General features: G+C 43.8%; 1 protein-coding gene across 1 annotated transcript; it reads right to left on the bottom strand.

Annotated features, from left to right (window-relative positions):
- Positions 1–1,820: 1,820 nt before the first annotated feature.
- LOC105504498 (nuclear pore complex-interacting protein family member A2-like) lies at positions 1,821–17,245 on the bottom strand. The gene is given in 7 exon segments (XM_011931962.1): positions 1,821–1,923; positions 2,044–2,213; positions 2,325–2,344; positions 2,788–2,792; positions 3,059–3,243; positions 11,008–11,127; positions 17,174–17,245. Coding segments are annotated over 7 exon segments (675 nt in total).
- Between the last annotated feature and the right edge of the window lie 659 nt (positions 17,246–17,904).

Consider the following 17,904-nt stretch of genomic DNA (forward strand, 5'->3'; position numbering starts at 1 on the left):
GTTACTGAGAGGCTGACTGGATTAGAGGCTTGCCTGGAGGCTAGCTAGTAGGCAGGCTGAATGAGAGGCTAGCTGCTTGAGAGGGCAGTTGAGAGGCTAGCCAAGAGGCTGGCCGGGAGGCTGTTTGAGAGGCTGGCTGCCTGAGAGGCTGGCTCAGAGGCTGCCTGATTGAGAGGCTGGCTTAGAGGCTTCCTGAGAGCATGGCTGGTTGAGAAGCTTGCTGAGAGCCTGATTGGTTGAGAAACTTGCTGAGAGACGGGCTGGTTGAGAAGCTTGCTGAGAGCCTGGGTGGTTGAGAAACTTGCTGAGAGACTGGCTGGTTGAGAAACTTGCTGAGAGACTGGCTGGTTGAGAAACTTGCTGAGAGACTGGCTGGTTGAGAAACTTGCTGAGAGACTGGCTGGTTGAGAAGCTTGCTGAGAGCCTGGCTGGTTGAGAAGCTTGCTGAGAGCCTGGCTGGTTGAGAAGCTTGCTGAGAGACTGGCTGGTTGAGAAGCTTGCTGAGAGCCTGGCTGGTTGAGAAACTTGCTGAGAGACTGGCTGGTTGAGAAACTTGCTGAGACTGGCTGGCAGGTTGGCTGGCTGAGAGATCTGCCAAGGGGGTGGCTTGGAATCTTGCCCAGTGGTGGGCTGTTTCCCTGGTTTAGAGGTCACCTCGAAGGCTCACTAATGGATCGCCTGGGAGGCTGGCCGAGAGACCCACAGGCTAGCTGTCTCAAAGGCCAGCTGGGAGGCTGGCCAAATGGCTGGGTGAGAGGCTAACCCAGAAAAGGGCTAGGAGGCTGGGCTGGCTGAGATGCTGGCTAGCTGAGAGGCTGGATTAGAAGCTGAGTAGCTGGCTGGCTCAGACACCTCAGAGCCCTGGTCTATGGATTTTCTTAACTATCAACTGACTCTGGACAGGTAGGGCTCTAAGAATCTATAAATGAGCTCTAAATCAGGGGTTCCCAGTACCCACCAGAAAAAAAATCACTCATCCCATAAACACAGATTAAAATTGAAAATAGAAACAGTCATGGATTGGAAGAATATCAATAAACCCTGAAAAGAAACAGCACTGCTCCTTTTCTTCAAGTTGTATGGACATTTAAAGTTCTGTAAATTTATAGCTACTTTAACTTTCATATCTGCCCAGGTACTATCAATATGTATGAAGAGAAATGGGCATAAAATGACCAGAAGTACTGAGAAAAGGTGAAAGTATCAGAAATTAACTGAAAAGTTTTAGAGTTACACCTAGAATGTCAGAAGAGTACAATTACATGGAAATTTGATTTACTAATGGAGTTATATTATATAGTCCACAATAAACAATTTAAACAAAAAAAATGAAGCTCCAAAAAATGTAAATAAATGTTGCTTTTCTTAAAGCAGATCTCATGGTACAATATTGATTAATGAAGACATAGCCAGAAAATTTCTGCTCTCATCAGCACATATAGCTCCCATTCGAAAATGTTATTAGTGTTTTTTCAAATGAAAGAAAAATAAAGCCTTTGTGCTGACTTAAGGTGGGAAGGGGAGTTGGCCCATTTGCTTTCTAGGCTCATCTTTTCAGTTAAAAGTAACCAAGATGTCAGAGTGGGGCAATGTTCACAGGCAGTGGAGGAGACTGAGCTCCACCATTCTCAGGGGCGCATCTAAAAGACATTCAGCTGCGGCATCTGAGAAAAATAGGGTCCTGCCACCAAACAAGACACATGTTCTCTGTAGTAAATACTTAGAATTGTTTCCAAGAAACATAATTGTCACCCCACCTGAGCTCTCAACCCCAAAAGGAGAAGCAGGCTGTATGGATTGTGCAGCAGAAGTAGCGACCTTCACAGTGAGCTCTCCAGAAAGTGCTCTCTAGGCTCAGTTGTCCCTGGGCTGGCTTCTGACTCCTGTGTGTCTCCATGACTCTGCTTTTCCATCATTTCCCATCTAGAAGACACACACAGAATTCACCTGAAGAAGAATTAAAACACCAAGTTCTTTACTAGACACTCAAAGCTTCATCTTAAAACAAAAACATCCTTAAAAATGTCCACCACAGTTACCTACCTGTGCTGCTTGTAGACAGCCTTCCTCTCGGCCATCTCCCTCTGCAAGGTTTGAGCACAGAGCTGTGGGGAAAAAAATACATCCACGTCCTGACCTGGCAGACTATGCCCAAAAGCAAGGGGGGGGAAAACTGCTCAGTTGTCAAGGGCCTTTCTTACAGAAGGGACGATCTCAAAAAAACCAACACATGAGAAATTGTATGTTGAGAGAGTCTAAGTGGCATGGCATTATCCACATCAGCACTGAAGGAGCCTGCAGCTGCGGGGAGGAAGGCTCCTTACCTTGCATCTGTAGTAGTTTTCTACTCACCACCCAAGCTCTTGGGTGTCTTGAATTATTTTCCTATGGTTTAGAATCACTTTCATCAAATAAGCACCGTTTCAATATGATTTTTAAATAATCTGCCATGTTTCTGTTATCCTCACAACTGCACCCTTACACTAGCTATACACAGAAAATGTATTTCACAGGGTTTTCAAAGTACAGTATGATCAAAACTGTTGCTATAATGATGCCTCCTCTTTTACTTCATGCCTGCTGGGTTCTGAGTTGACAATGTCCTTACCCACTGAGCACCAATGGGTACCTCATCCTTCATTGGGCATCTTTGATTATAAAGCTCTAGTCTCCTTGTATTAATATCCTTGCCATATTTCACAGAGTAGAAACAGCTGGGCACAGTCCGTTTGAAAAAATGTGGTTGATCCTACAACACGCTTTTCTAAAAATGACAGCGATGGATACCAGCCCTAGAATGGCAGAAATGAACTGAGTTTCTACACAGTCTGACCCGACTGGGGTCAGGAGATGTTTTGCTACTTCACATGTTTTGGTCACTGGTAAATCTTAAGGTATTTTGTTTTCTCTTGTGTGAATTCTCTCTCTCTCTAAATACATCTTCTGACCACTTGTTTGTATTTCTATCTTAACTGGGTCTAAACATTGTACAAAAGTTAAAAGTAAAACACTCCGATGGAAGTTTCCCATGTGGCTGGTGTTCAGTCTCTGAACTCACTTGAAGGTGTGTATTTTTTCCATAACCAATTTCCCTTTTTCCTCCACCTCTGATAGCTGCCTCTCTTTTTCTGCTCACTCACATTCTTTCATTCTCAGCTTCCTGAGATGAAAACGGAGGGAAATGCACACACATGATCCTCTTGCCCATGTAGGATTCTTTCTGCCATTCTGGCATCGGAAGGCCTTGATTCAAAGGTCCCCCACAGCCTTCCCATACATGAAACAACTGATATTCAACAATAGAGAGGAAGAATTGACACCTCCCATTGACAGACAAAAAAAAAAAAAAACACTCTGGCCTGCTAGCAAGTCACCTGTCATTTCCAGCTTGTCTTTGTGGCTCCATAGTCCTATTCTTAACTAAATGAGCACTATTAGAAGCTTCTATGAGATGCACTATGTGTACTTCCGGGGTCAGTCTTGTGCTTGACACACTGAAAGCTCATTTTAGTTCAGTGTGGAAAATCAGATCTCACCAACTCATCACAACTAACTCCAACAAGATGGAGCAGGGGACGGCTCCTCATCTGACTCCTCCCATAGGAAGACCTGATTGTCATTTAGAGGCTGATGCCAGAACCCAGACAGTTAGCCTTTGAGAGATCCTTCCAGGACATGATGTCATTAACCCTGCAGTTCACTACTGCATGTTTCCATGATTCAGGACTGGAACTCTTGTCATCGACCTGAGGGCAAGAAGCTGTTCTTCCCCTTTCCAGGGCAAACTCATTTCCATACTGCAGGGACTCCAATAGATAGCATAACTTTCTGGCTATGCCTGTTGGACCTCCAGGCTCTCGGCTGCAGATCTGTGGATCCGTCATTTACATTTCATGGCTTTGAGATAGACTTGAGAAAAGACATCTAGGAAATAATAACTGAAAAATGACGTGAGTATACTTCACACCTGAATCGTACACTTCAATGTTGTTAAGATGGCAATGATCATGTTATGAATGTTTTCTTATGAATATTTTACCACAGGTTAAAATGTTTAACAATCTGAAAAGGAAGTAATTATCTTCAGTTCTCTGAGTTCTAGAATTTGTAACATTTCACCTCCTGCTCCTTCCTGATCTGTAGCAGAGCATCTTATTCTTTTCCTGCTCTATTCAGGGTCCACGTTCCCTTCTGTGACAAAAACATTGCAAATATTTTAAAAAATAATTACGGAACTTTACCCAGAAATTTATAATTCAGATTAAAATGTGGATAAAAAATACAAACTCACAATGGGTCGGGAAGCCAAGATCTTTTTAAAAATATTTATAAATTTGCATTACACTATTTGTAATATATCCAAAAATATGTGCACACTGTATGGAAGAATGAGAAAAATATAAGAAAAAAGTCTTAAGGTTATAGATGAAAATATGACATAAAGACATGTTTATATACACACAAAACTGAGAGAGGACAGCTGCTGTAATAATAATACCTGGGTTATATTTCAACAAAAATAAACACAGACTGTTGTTTAGCCCAAGTTTATAAAAATGTTAACTTTTGAAAATTAATGTTCACTTTGCTGCTGAAACAGCTGCACTTCATGTCACATTTTCAAAGTCCATAAATATTTGCATAACATAGTCTTCCTGGAATTATAATTCAAACTGAGAGAATTGAAGTTAGTTAAAAACGCAATACCAAGACACCAATAACAAGAGTTCCCCTTCATATTTTAGAGCATTGCACCTAAAGCAATCAGTAGCAACCTTGGAAATCCATATGGAAAGCAAAAAAAACTTTTGGGAATATATAGCCACTGCCACAAAAGGCACACATATTATTTTACAAACATTAGATTTACAAGTATTGGGGGAGAAAATGAATACAAATGTAATTCAGACCAATCCCCACACAAAGACTCAGTTTTGTGCAAACAAAACCTCTCTAAAAAGCAGCCTCGGAGCTCTGTAGCACTTTCATCTTCAGCCTCACAGTGGAGGTGAGTTCAGCCTGGGCTCCTGGGAGGGACACACTCTTTCTGACTAGCCTCTGTCTGAAAGGGACGAGGAGCTCTGGACACAATGGTTAAAGATGTAGATCAAATGCATGAGAAGGACAAAGGCCATCTTGTCATTGACCAGGAAAACCTCCCCCGTCTTGGGCACTCTTGTCACTATCTGGATGCAGCTTATCAGTCACGGGCTTCTACCTAGATTAGATCCAATGGGGCTGGTAAAGCTTAAGTTCTGACAGTCGACGGCCATGAGCAAGGGTGAAGGTGGAAAAGGCAATGAGGGAAATTCATAAAGTCTTCAGAGGTGAGGTAGGGAAAGAGTTTAACTGATCTATGAAAATGCAGTCAGGTAAAGCGAAAAAAATTCCAACAAAGATTATCAAGACATTGCCTCCTTCATAAGCTCAAAAGAAAGAATAGATTCTTCTTTGATTGGAGGTACTCATGTGAGGTGATTCTGCCTCGATGCAGTGGCTGCTCCCCATCACTAGAGTTTCCAGATCCCTCCCTAAGAATCTGGTGGATGCCGGTCAGAAGAAATACTCTCATCTCTATAAGGTCACCTTTCCTGAGGGTAGCGGTGAGGTTTTATAATGTGAGGGTGAACACTTTCAAAGTGAAAACCTGTCATTTCTTTATATTTGGACAACCATAAGGCCTTTAAAAACATTTCTGATTTGAGTAAATCAATGATCTGCACTCGACACATTTACAAAACAAAGGACAATAGAGTTCTCATTCACGTAATGCTCACGTCTCTCCTAGTGACACCCATACTGCAAACACACCCAAAGAATACAGCCCTTTATTCTGTCACCTGATGGGCTTCTCAGGTTCCCATCACACTAATTTCACACAGACTCCCTGGAGGCAGCTCCCAAGAGCAGAAGACATGGATGAATCAGAAGTTCCTAAAAAGTTATCAAACTGGATGACACAGAACTCAGTGACATTTCACTTTGTTTTTGTTTTGTCTGAGACAAGGTCTCACCCTGTCACCCAGACTGGAGTGCAATAGGGTGATCTTGGCTCACTGCAACCTCCATCTCCTGGGCCCAAGCAATCCTCCCACCTCAGCCTCTCCAGTAGCTGGGGCTACAGGCATGCATCACCAGGCCCAACTGATTTTCTTTTGGAATATTTTTGTAGATACGGGGTTTTGCTGTGATGCCCAGACTGGTCTTGAACCCCCGGACTCAAGCGATCCGCACACCTTTTGGGCCTTAAAGTGCTGGGATTATAGGTATGAGCTGTGTAATTTCATGCCTCATGACACAGCCCAACGAAAAAGAAGAAACCCTGTGGGTCCAGTATCTATTCACATGGGTGGACTGATGGCTGGAAAACCCCAGCAAGAGAAGCCAAAACAGCACCCACCACACCCGCATGTCTTGGTCCTCTCAGGGCACCCTGAGGTGGCCAGGACAAAGGTGGGGGTGGCTTAGGGCTGGGGAAGGGAAAGGAATGGGGATGAGAGTGGGATCACAGTTGAGGTGGAATAGAGAAGTGAAGGGAAAAGGAGGGAAGGGAAGGGTGGCTGTTGGGCACCTGGAGGAGGAGGAGGAGAAGGGGCTCTGGGAAAGTATCCAGTTCAAACTAAGCCCTCAAGCACTGGTTGGAGGACAGGCTACAAGTCAGTGAGAAAGTCGATCAGCAAGGCAATGGGACACGTGGGGCAGGAGAGCGGGAGGCTCAGAAGCAGTTGGAGGAAGACCAGGGCTCTGGGTTCCGCCAAACCTTCTCCTGTCTGGTGCTGCCTTAGCAACCCTGGGGCATTACACCTCCTCTCCATCAATCCCTTGCCCCAGAATGTGGTGCCTTACAGTGGACATTCCACGTGGTGCCTGAATTCTTCCACACCCCCTCCCCAACCTGAGAACCCAAGCACTATCCCAAGGACAGATCCTCTCTGGAACCTTCTCAGACCTTCAGATTTCTGGTCCTCCCCAACCCAGCTCCCTATTCCTACTTCTGGTCCACTCCTTCCTTCCTGAGCTTGGCTGCAAAACATAAAAAACAAATGATGGCAGGATGGCAGGAAGAACCTCATGTACAAGCAGAGCGCGAGACTCCATAGCCCCCTCTCAGCTATTTACAAGCAACAAAACATCAGTAGGATGCAGAAGTTCTGAATAGCGAACCCTCTCCAGCACATACATGTACCATCCATCCATCATCCTTGTATCTTGGGAACAAATGTTGGAGATACATTCATTTTAAGCAAATGTGGTACATTTACAAAAATTAACTGGACTTGTTTTGTTAATCAAGCAAATCTCAACATATTTAAGATAAGTCAAATCACATAGCGTATTTCTGATCATATAATTGTGCGAGAAGCAATGATAAAAAGCTAAGCAAAAACTTTTATATGCTTGGAAATTAAAGTGCCCTTATAAGTAAGATATAAACATGAGAAAGATTCCAAAATGAAACAAAACTGCCTTTGCACTCAATGATAGGGTCATAATATGACAATAAAATGTTTCTCTCTGGCCTGGGTAATCCACTTTGTGGCACAAGGTTGTGTGGTCTCAAACCACCCCAACCCACCTAGGTATTTTAACATCTGAAATAGAGTGATGATGTCACTAATCTGTGTCATCTTACTGCCTGTGAGTGTGGACTTTAAATTTTGAACCCTAATAAGGGGAAGAAAACCAAATTGATTCCCAAGGCTGACCTCCCAGGGATGTCCAAGGATTCTGTGCTTTTCAAGAGACAAAGATCTTCAGCTTCTCTCCTGGGCCATTTGGCCACAATACCCAGAGGGTTTGGCAGCATCATGAGTGATGGGTGGGGAGTGTCAGACAGGAAGACAGAACCCAGGAGCCCGGTGATGAGAACAGACCCTCACTGTCCATCACCTTTTCTGGCCCTGTCCTCAGCTCAATTTCCCAAAGGCCTTCTTCTACCTGATCGCACAGAGTGTGCTTAAACTTACTCAGGCCTCTGGCAGCTTAAAACCACTGCTTGAAATCCCTTTACCATTTACTAGAACATAAAGTTATTGTAAACAGGAGATATTCTATTGATGCTACAAATAGTCAATGCCTTTACCAAAAATAGAAAGAAACCCTAAGAAACAAGCAAAACAAAAACAAAACAGGTATAACAAAACACTGGAATGAAATTCTACCTGTATGCTGTTGCCTGCATAAAGAGCCCCAGATTTGGGTTGTCTTAGTTGTAAAAGAAAAGATCAAGTGAAGGGGGAGTTGAAGTCAGATTAGCCCAAAAGTGAATGGTACAGAGCACCATGATGTCCATGAAAGTTTGCCAGGGTTGTCTTGATTATAGCCCAAGCAGAGACACGGAAAGAAAGGAGATGTGAGCAGAGTTTGGGGCTTCAAACAGGGGAGGTTATTCATGCAGCCCAGGAAAGGTTCCCAAAAGCCAGGGTCAACCTCCTTTGCAGGCAGGTCCCTTATGGAGGCAGAGCCAGGCACCTTGGATCTGAGACCAGCTGTGTGACCCTGTACTGATTTCATTCCATACAATGAGAGTGCCAGTGGCTGCATGCAAAGACTGTCTGAGGATAGGAGGAAGCAATCTGTTGAGCACCTGTGCACCTGAGTATCGTCATCCCCCAAGGGCATCTTTCCTTCCAGAACTCGTTGCCTTGGAAGGTCCTCGGACACTAAAGGCAGTGATGATGATAACAGCAGTAAATCATCATTTACTGCTGAAGAGGGAGAGCCAAGGGGTAGGGCTTCTATGTCCTGGATAGGAATGAGGGTCTGGACACTCCTGGGGACAGCTGAGTGAGTCCTGCAGGGCTCATAGGTCTCCTGGGGGAGGTCCATCTTCAGTGGCATTGGGCCTAGGCTGGGATGTTGAGGCAGCCACTGGAGCATCAGCAGTACAGGCAGGCACAGAGGCAGTGGATCCAACAGAGGTGGCAGGTTTGGGATGGTCTGGTAAGCAAGTAGTGTCACCAAGCCTGGCTGACCACTACCTCCCACAGAAGATACCCTGTCCCTTGCCTCACACTCCAGCAGGGCAGAGGCTGGCACCTGGAGCCTCATGGAGCATCCCTCTGAGATCTCTGTGTCATTAAATGGGCACTTGAGTCACTCAGGGCTATTGGAACAAGGAGGGAAAATCAGACCCCAAGATGTTTTGGAAAAGTGTTTAGCAAAGCATAGAATACATGCACCACACAGGGGCACTGATATTGTGGGAGCTAATATTTTACGAACTCCAGCCCTAATCTGAGCACTCTCACCTGTGCAATCTGAAAGAAACAGGAGACTTTCAGGAAAGATAGTGTCTGAGTTTAACTTAAAGGAACTAAAACGTTGGAATTTTTACACTCCTTACACCCTTCCAAGTCAACTCTTTCAATGCTCCCATCCTTACCACTATCATGTGAGTAATGGGGCAGTCAGGGATTTACTGACTTAACGTCATTCAGTCAATTCTAAGTTCACTGCTGATTACGTCTGACCAATCTCCTTTTTCCAAACTTCACTCCATTTAATCTTGCTGGTGATGATTTTATGCAGCTCTGGGACAAACTCCACCTGGTTAAGGATAAAGCAAATCCACGGTGACTTAGTCCTGCTGTCATTTCCCATCAATTCCCTACTCTTCTCCTCTGCCCCTCCACAGTCTCCCACATAGGCTGACACCATATGTTGGCCTTAATTGAGTCCCCGAGTATTTCAGGCTCTCCCCTGGACCCTTTGAAGGTGGGTGTAGCCATGGGATTTGCTTTGACCTAGGAGATGTGAGTGGAAGTGAAGCACATAACCTTGAGGCAAAAGAGTTGGGAGCCATTGAGACTGACCACCCTCTCCTTCATCTCTTAGAGCAGCTGGCAGGTCCCACATGGAGGCTGCTCCTTTATTCTGGTGGCAGAATGAGGGGATATAGAGCACAGGAGCCAGGAGAGCCATGGAGGACATGCAGCATGAGCGGGAAAGAGCTGTCAGTGTTGTACATTTCCATTGTTTGGGGCTGTTTGTTACCTACAGTGATACCTAGCCCATCCTAGCAGACACGCACCATCTACTCCACACTCTGTGAAGCGGGCTATACTATCTCAGGTTGTAGAGGGCATTAAGTGAAGTAAAAATGCATGTAGAGCATTGAGCCCATGGCCTGGCACGCACAGTGAGTACTCAATGTCAGCCATGTAGCTTCATAATGTGTACTGTCAGTACTCAAATAATGCAACCAAGTATTACAAAGAAGGAAATGCAAACTTTTTCGCATATGTATTTCTTCAAACTTTATTTTCAAATGGATAGGATAAAACTATGTATTTTTTTCATAGCCAGTGTTTTTCTCTTAATAGTATATTGTTAAAATATTTTTATCTCAAAAATAAAAGATTTTTTGAGATTATCATTTTAAATTACATGATAATGTTCAATTTAGTGAATAATTTAATTATTATTATTGGATTTTTGTAGGTTGCACATAGCATTTAAAACAACTGAAGAAGAATAAAAATAAGAATGTATTACATATTGTAAAATTAATATGATTTTGTTAATTCTTTTATTCATATGTGTAGGACATATATATGTAATACAGAATGCATTTCTTATTATAAGTTATGTTAAAAAATAGTTTACAAGCTGCTGATTTGGATTTCCTTTTCATATTTTGCAGGATTATAAATAACCTTTTTAAGTATTGCTGGGCTCTTATCTGGTTGTTGTTTTTTTTAGGTTAACATGTCAGCAATAATTCCTTTTGAGTTTCTGACACAAGATAGCGGTTTTCATCCAAATAAGTCAACTACTTCACCACATCCCTAAGCCACTCAGATAGAAGAGAAAGTCAGTACTGTGACTGCCGAAGCTTCCCCAAGCATGGCCATGCTATGAGACGTGGGACAGCCAAGAACTGGGAACTGCTCAAGGGCACCAGGCCCCATCTGTCTGCAGTCACTCACCTTCCTCATGTACTCATATGGGGTATGTCACTGACTGTTCAAGGGCACCAGACCCCATCTGTCTGTGCTCACTCACCTTCCTCAGGTACTCACATGGGTGTGTCACTGACTTTACGTGCTGCCGCAGCTCCTTGGTGAGCCGGCCCTGGTCATGGGACAAGAACTGTGGAATCAGGACAATGAAGAACTTCACCACCTGCAGAATGAGAACAAGGGCTCATGATGAGTGCCAATCTATTATATAGTTTTCAGAGAAAACGTTTGTCAAATTAGTGGGAAAAAAAGGTGATGTTTGAGTCTATAGTGGTCATAGAGCATGAGAGCTTCAGAAAAAAACAGGACCAAGTTCAAATCCCTGTACTTTGAATTTGTGCTTCATGCCATGCAAAATTACTTTACCCCTGTTAACCTCAGTTTCCTTCTGTGTGAAATGGAACAATGAAGTTTCATTCCTCATTCAGTTTCTGTCAAGATTTCATGAGATAATACATATAAAACATCCAATTCATTTAAATGTATAATCATTCCTCTCATAATTAGTAGCAGTCAGGTGGGAAATTAAAGAAAAATAAAATTAAAAAGAAAGAGAAATAAGCTTCCCTATATTAGGCTGACTTTTCCCAGAGGCAGCAACAAGCACAGCCCAGACCCAGAAAAAGCCTTGATAATACTATCTAATGTGCTCTGAAGACTCTCCCAGCACTCCCTCAACATAGCAAGAAAAAAAAACAAATTTTCCTTTGTTTTGTGGTGTGAGTGTATAGATTCCTGTTCTCTGTTAGTGACTTCAAGTATTCTGTTTTATCTAAGGAGCACAGCGAAGGTCATGAGCCATCTGAGCAGACCTGAGTTACGGCCACCTGGGTACCACAGTGAAGGTTATAGGATAAGACTGTGCCTAGGCAAACCTGGATAACAGACATCTGGGTTGCATAGCAACGGCCATGGCCATGTGTAATCCTGAGTTATGAACCTGTTACAATTTAAATAACTGCCTTTGTTCTGCCTCTGCATCCTTGCTTTTATGCCACTATGCTTTGTGCCACTGTAAGCTTGCTTCAGGCTAGCCCACTCCCCTTTTTGAAGTGCGTATAAAAGTCAAGTGCTGCCTTTGTTCGTCTTTGTTCTGGGTCCAGATTTCGGATGCTGAGTCCACTGGGTCTGAGTGCACTCAATAAAGATTCTCCTGTATAAACTCCAAGGTCTCTCATGCCTTCCTGCTTTTCTGCAACAGTGGGATCAATTTCACTATTACTGTATATACAGTTTTGTGCCTGAAACCTACAAAGAAAGAAAATGTTGGCCAGGCACAATGGCTCACACCTGTAATCCCAGCACATTGGGAGGCTGAGGTGGGTGGATCAGCTAAGGTCAGGAGTTTGAGACGAGCCTGGCCAACATGGTGAAATCCATCTCTACTAAAAATATAAAAATTAGCTGGATGTGGTGGCAGGCACCTGTAATCCCAGCTACTCTGGAGACTGAGGCAGGAGAATCACTTGAACCTGGGAGGTGGAGGTTACAGTGAGCCAAGATCATGCCACTGCACTCCAGCCTGGGTGACAGAGTGAGACTCTGTCTCAATTAAAAAAAAAAAGAAAGAAAAAAAAAGTTAACTCAGCCAGGCACCATGGCTCATGCCTGTAATCCCAGCACTTTGGGAGGCCGAGGCGGGCGGATCACAAGGTCAGGAGATCGACACCATCCTGGCTAACACAGTGAAACCCCATCTCTACTAAAAATACAAAGAATTAGCTGGGCGTGGTGGCAGGCACCTGTAGTCCCAGCTACTCTGGAGGCTGAGGCAGGAGCATGGCATGAACCCAGGAGGCAGAGCTTCCAATGAGCCCAGATCACACCACTGCACTCCAGCCTGGGCGACAGAACAAGACTCCGTCTGGGGGAAAAAAAAAAGTTAACTCTAAAAAGTGCTAGTGATTTGTCATTTTAATTAATTATAACCCTTTTTAGTCACACAAGGCCTTGTACATGGCAGGTGCTCAATAAACATTTGTCGAATCAATGCATGTGCACTCCGGAGCCACACTGTTTAGATTCTATTCTGCCTCCACCACTTATTAGCTACGTAATCTGGGTAAGATAATTAACCTCTTTATGTCTGCATTTCCTTCTCTATAAAATATATATAAGAATCCCTAGCTTATTAGGTTGTTGTGAGGGGTGAATGATTTTGTACACAACAGGGGCTTGTTAAATATTAACTGTGATGATCTCCTTCCAAATCTCTATTTTCAGAGCCACAGACGAGTGCCACCTGCTGACCCTAGTGTGTAAGTGCACATGATCACCAACCATGCTCTTTTCTGCACCCAAGGTCCAAGACTGGGTAGTTAAGGCCTGGAGGTTTCTTCTGCATCTGGCTTCTTAGTGCCCACGTAAAGACTTTTGTATTCTCCTCCTCATATTCCTGCAGATGGGGTCCAGGTTGCCCAACACAGTTGGGTGATCCTCAGGGCAGTGACCACCTATGCCAGCCCTATGAGGTAGCTGGAGGATCATCGTTCCCTCCTTCTCAGGCTCTGGGTAGATGCCAAGTCTGGGGCGACCCACGCCCTCAAGTTTCTCACTTTGGAGGGTCACATTTTCCCTTGGCAAGGAGGGTAAAGGTCACAGGAAGCCAGCGACCCATGACCTGCTTGTGCCATGGGCCCAAACTCCTGAAAGTATGCATTACAGGATATTGAGCAGCATCCCAAGACTCTACTCGATGCCAGTAGCACCTCCTCCCCACCATTTGTGACAATCAAAAATGTCCCTAGGCTGGGCTCAGTGGCTCACACCTGTAATCCCGACACTTTGGAAGGCTGAGGCGGGCAGAGCACCTGAGGTCAGGAGTTCAAGACCAGCCTGGCCAACATGGCAAAACCCTGTCTCTACTAAAAATACAAAAATTAGCCAGGCGTGGTGGCACATGCCTGTAATCCCAGTTACTTCGCAGGCTGAGGCAGGAGAATCGCTTGAACCCAGGAGGTGGAGGTTGCAGTGAGCCAAGATCGCGCCACTGCACTCCAGCCTGGGCAACAGAGCAAGACTCCATTTCAAAAAAAAAAAAAAGTCCCTAGATACTGCCTAATGTCTCCTGGGGGACAAAATTGTCCCCTAGTCTATAAACCACTGGTATATCCTCTAGGACAACTGGACACTTTTCCAGGGACAACCAGAGCTCTACAATCCCAGAACTCCCACTCAAAAAATTTATCCTCTAGTACTACTTTTTTAGAAACACTGTCATTTAGAACCAAGCCCTCAAAAAAGAAAGAAAAGCATATTTATACTGCCTTGAAGAGAAGCTAACAAAGTTTGACTTGAAGGTTACATTCAGTTTAGCCACACCACATGAGCATCCAGTAGAGTTACAATGTATATTTGTTTCATTCAAACTCAATACATGAGGAGAGAAAGGAAGAGAAGAGCAATTTAAGAAGTGCAGGCTTGTCCACCCTCTTTTGTCACCAAAGTGTGGATGCCCAAGAGGGAAAGTGCTACGCAAGACAGACTAATGCAAATACAAATTTTCTCTTTTCCTAGTCAGTGTCAACGCCTTTGGTCCTATGTGAGCATGTTGCTCATGTTTCAATAGTAATTCAGGGACTATTCAATGATTATTCTGAATGCATATGGTTTGTGTTCTACCCACACCCTCTGGTTCATTTGGGGCCTCAGTGTTTGAGAAGCAAGCTGTTCTAGGCTTTCTCACCTGTCTTCAGTAAGGCCAGTGGTTAAAAGCTAAGCTCCAAATCAAACAGGCAGGGCCGTGCTACTTACTAATAGTGTGGCCTCGGACACTCAAGATAACCTTGCTAAACCTCCATCAACTCCATCTATAAGAAAAGATTAAGAGCCACCTCACAAGGCTGTGGTGAGAATTTAATGTAAGTGACTTGCTTGGTGAGATCACCCTGACAAGTGGGAGATGCCTGGTACACAGTATCATGAGTGTCAACTCAGCCCTTTATTATTTGGAAGGCCTTGGGCAAGTTCTTTAAACTCTCTGAGCCTCAGTGTCCTCATGTGTAAAGTAGGGGTTGAGAGGAGTCAAGAATGCTTCTAAAGCCCTTACAACCTAGCAACTGCTCAATCAATATTAGCAACATGTTATATCATGTGGCTCGTAATAAACATTTAGTATCATTAATAGCATTTTGTCCCACATTTAACATCTTTAAGTTCTCCTCCATCTGTTAAAACATAAGCTGTCAGAAATTTTTGTTATAATCACTAATGTGCCCCATATGCCTAGAATAATGTCTGGCAATATAGTAGGTGTTCAACAAGTATTTGTTGAAGGAACTTTCCTAAGACTTGCCTCTCCTAGCTTCTAGGCTTGCTGCTTGAATGTCCTAATTATTCTGCAGGGAAAGCACTCAGGTTCCTCTCAAAAAGGCCCCATGCAACTCTGTCTCTCCAGATATGAATTCAAGAGGCTGCGGCACTGCTTGACAGGAGGGGAGGCACTCACCCCAGAGGTGCTGGAGCAGTGGAGGGCACAAACTGGGCTGGAGCTACATGAGGGCTATGGACAGCCAGAAGTGGTATATTTAAAGAGCAACATTTATGTTTAATATATGTGGGGGCCTTTCTGCCCCAGGGCTTTCAACCTGAGCCCCTGAAGTGCCTCCATCCCACTCTAAATTTTTACAGAGTTTCCCCGTACACCTCATCTTGCCAGTAGTTACCAAAACTGGCAAACTGCTCAGTTAGGTTTTGCTAAAGGGGTGATGATTATTATTCCATCATACCCGCCTTGCCTTCATAGAAGCAGGAGAAATCTTAGGGGCTTTAGTAGGTGGGTGAGGCTCAGAACGGAGCAGCTCATCTTTCCAACTGTGCTGGGAAGAATCATCTGAAAGCCTCTGTGGGGAATTTATTCCAAGGTGCACTTAATGGAGTCTGAGGAGAAGTTTTCAAAGTGTGGTCCTCAAACCAGCAACATCAGCATCATCTGGGAATTTGGTAGAAACGCAAATTCTTGGACCCCACTCCACACCTAATGCATTAGAAACTCTGGGATGAGGCCCATAAATCTGTGTTTCAACAATGCTCCAGAATCTCCAATTTGATTCTAAAGCACACCCATGTTTGAGAACTCCTGGTCTCAAATAGCATATTTCAGAACGTGTGCTTAAATACTGGGAAAATCAGTCCAAATTGAATCTTAAGTTTCATTGTCATGATATCATTTCAGAAAATAAATTTTTGTCTACTTATGCAAAGTTTGTCCTCTCAATAGGGAATAATTTGTGCCGATCAGAAAGAAAAAAAATTAAACCAGGCTCAGTGGGGAAAAGAATGCTGCACTGTGATGTCCAGGAGGTTGAGAAAATATCTGACTGCTTCGATAAAGCAGAAAGAACGTTTTACAGTTTTCTGCTTTTCACTGTACAACTATTCACAACTTGCTGTCATTTTGTGAAAAGAAAATTTTAAGAACATCAATTGTCTTTCATTCTAGATTATAGTTGAAAATGGCAATGTTCTACCACCTGGCAAAGAAGCGGAAATTGCCCTCACACTAAAGTCTACACTGCCCTTCTGTTTCTTCTCTGACTATGTGGTATGAGGATAGAAAGTGCTAGTCATGCCTTAATACAGACCTCGGTCCAAATTTCATTTCCACCATGTCTTGCTATGTAACCTTGGGCAAGCAACAAAATCTATTTCATCAGCAGTAAAATGCGGAGACTATCATCTATCATCTGAGTATTATAAAGATGAAATTTCAAATGTAACAAACCAGTTGCAGTGGTTATCCTCAGAAAGGACAACTGGACAGGGTAGGATGGGGGTGCAGTTGGGGGGTGCTAGAGGCAGAAGAGCGGCTTTTTATTATACTCTTTGGGACCTTTTGTATTTTACACTAGGAACTACCTTTTTCAAAAAATTAATTTCCAGCCAGGGACAGTGGCTCATGCCTGTAATCACAACATTTTGGGAGGCCGAGGTGGGAGAGTGACTTGAGCCCAAGAATTGAAGACTAGCCTGAGAAATACAGCAAGACCCCGTCTCTACAAAAACATAAAACATTAGCCAGATGTGGTGGCACATGCCTGTGGTCCCAGCTACTCAGAATGCTGAGACGACAGGATGGCTACAGCCTGGGAGGTCAAGGCTGCAGTGAGCTATGATCAAGCCATTGCAGTCCAGGATGGGCAACAGACTCTGCCTCAAAATATAAATAATTTCCTTTAGAAGTACAATTTGTCACTTAATGAGTGCCATACCCGTCTCTGTTCTGACCAAACTAATCCCCAAATGTCATCTTTGATTCCTAGGACAATCCAAACTGCTGCCATGGTAAAGGGAGATTTTTATGTCACTAGAGACAGAGGAATGATGGACAGCGATGGGGATTTCTGGTTTGCCAGCAGAGCTGATGATGTCATTATTTCCTCTGAGCTTGTAGATTTGCCACTCTTAAGAGGCAAGGATTGACAGGAAGGGAGATCTCCTATTGGAGGATGTGGTGGTCAAAGGCTTCTTTTCCTTTTCAGGTAACATATTGGGCCATTTGAAGTGGAGAGTGCACTTGCTGAGCACCCAGCAGTTGTCAAATCGGCTGTTGTCAGTAGTCCAGATCCAACTTGCGGAGAGGTAGATGAATGTCATTAATTAAAGTAGCAACTCTATATTTTCAAGTTCTGTCCATTTAACTATGGTAAAGGCTGAACCAAAAGTGGTCATTTAATTTTCACTATGAGGCATGCATTTGGCCAAAATATAAACCAGGCAACCAACTTTACAATAAGTTGTGTCCCACAGGGGAGCTATTAGGATTCTTTTGAAGGCAAGTGACAGAAACTCAACTCAAACTGTCCTAAGTTTAAAAAAAAAAAAAAAAAAGACATTTGGCTCATGGTAAGTGACATGTATTCAAGTACAGCCACATCCAAAAGTTCATGTAAGGTTGGCAAGACTTAGTCTCTTTCCATTTTTGGCTCTGCTGTTCTTTATG

Source organism: Colobus angolensis, unplaced genomic scaffold, assembly GCF_000951035.1.
Source record: "Colobus angolensis palliatus isolate OR3802 unplaced genomic scaffold, Cang.pa_1.0 Scaffold92, whole genome shotgun sequence".
NCBI classification, from domain to species: Eukaryota; Metazoa; Chordata; class Mammalia; order Primates; family Cercopithecidae; genus Colobus; species Colobus angolensis.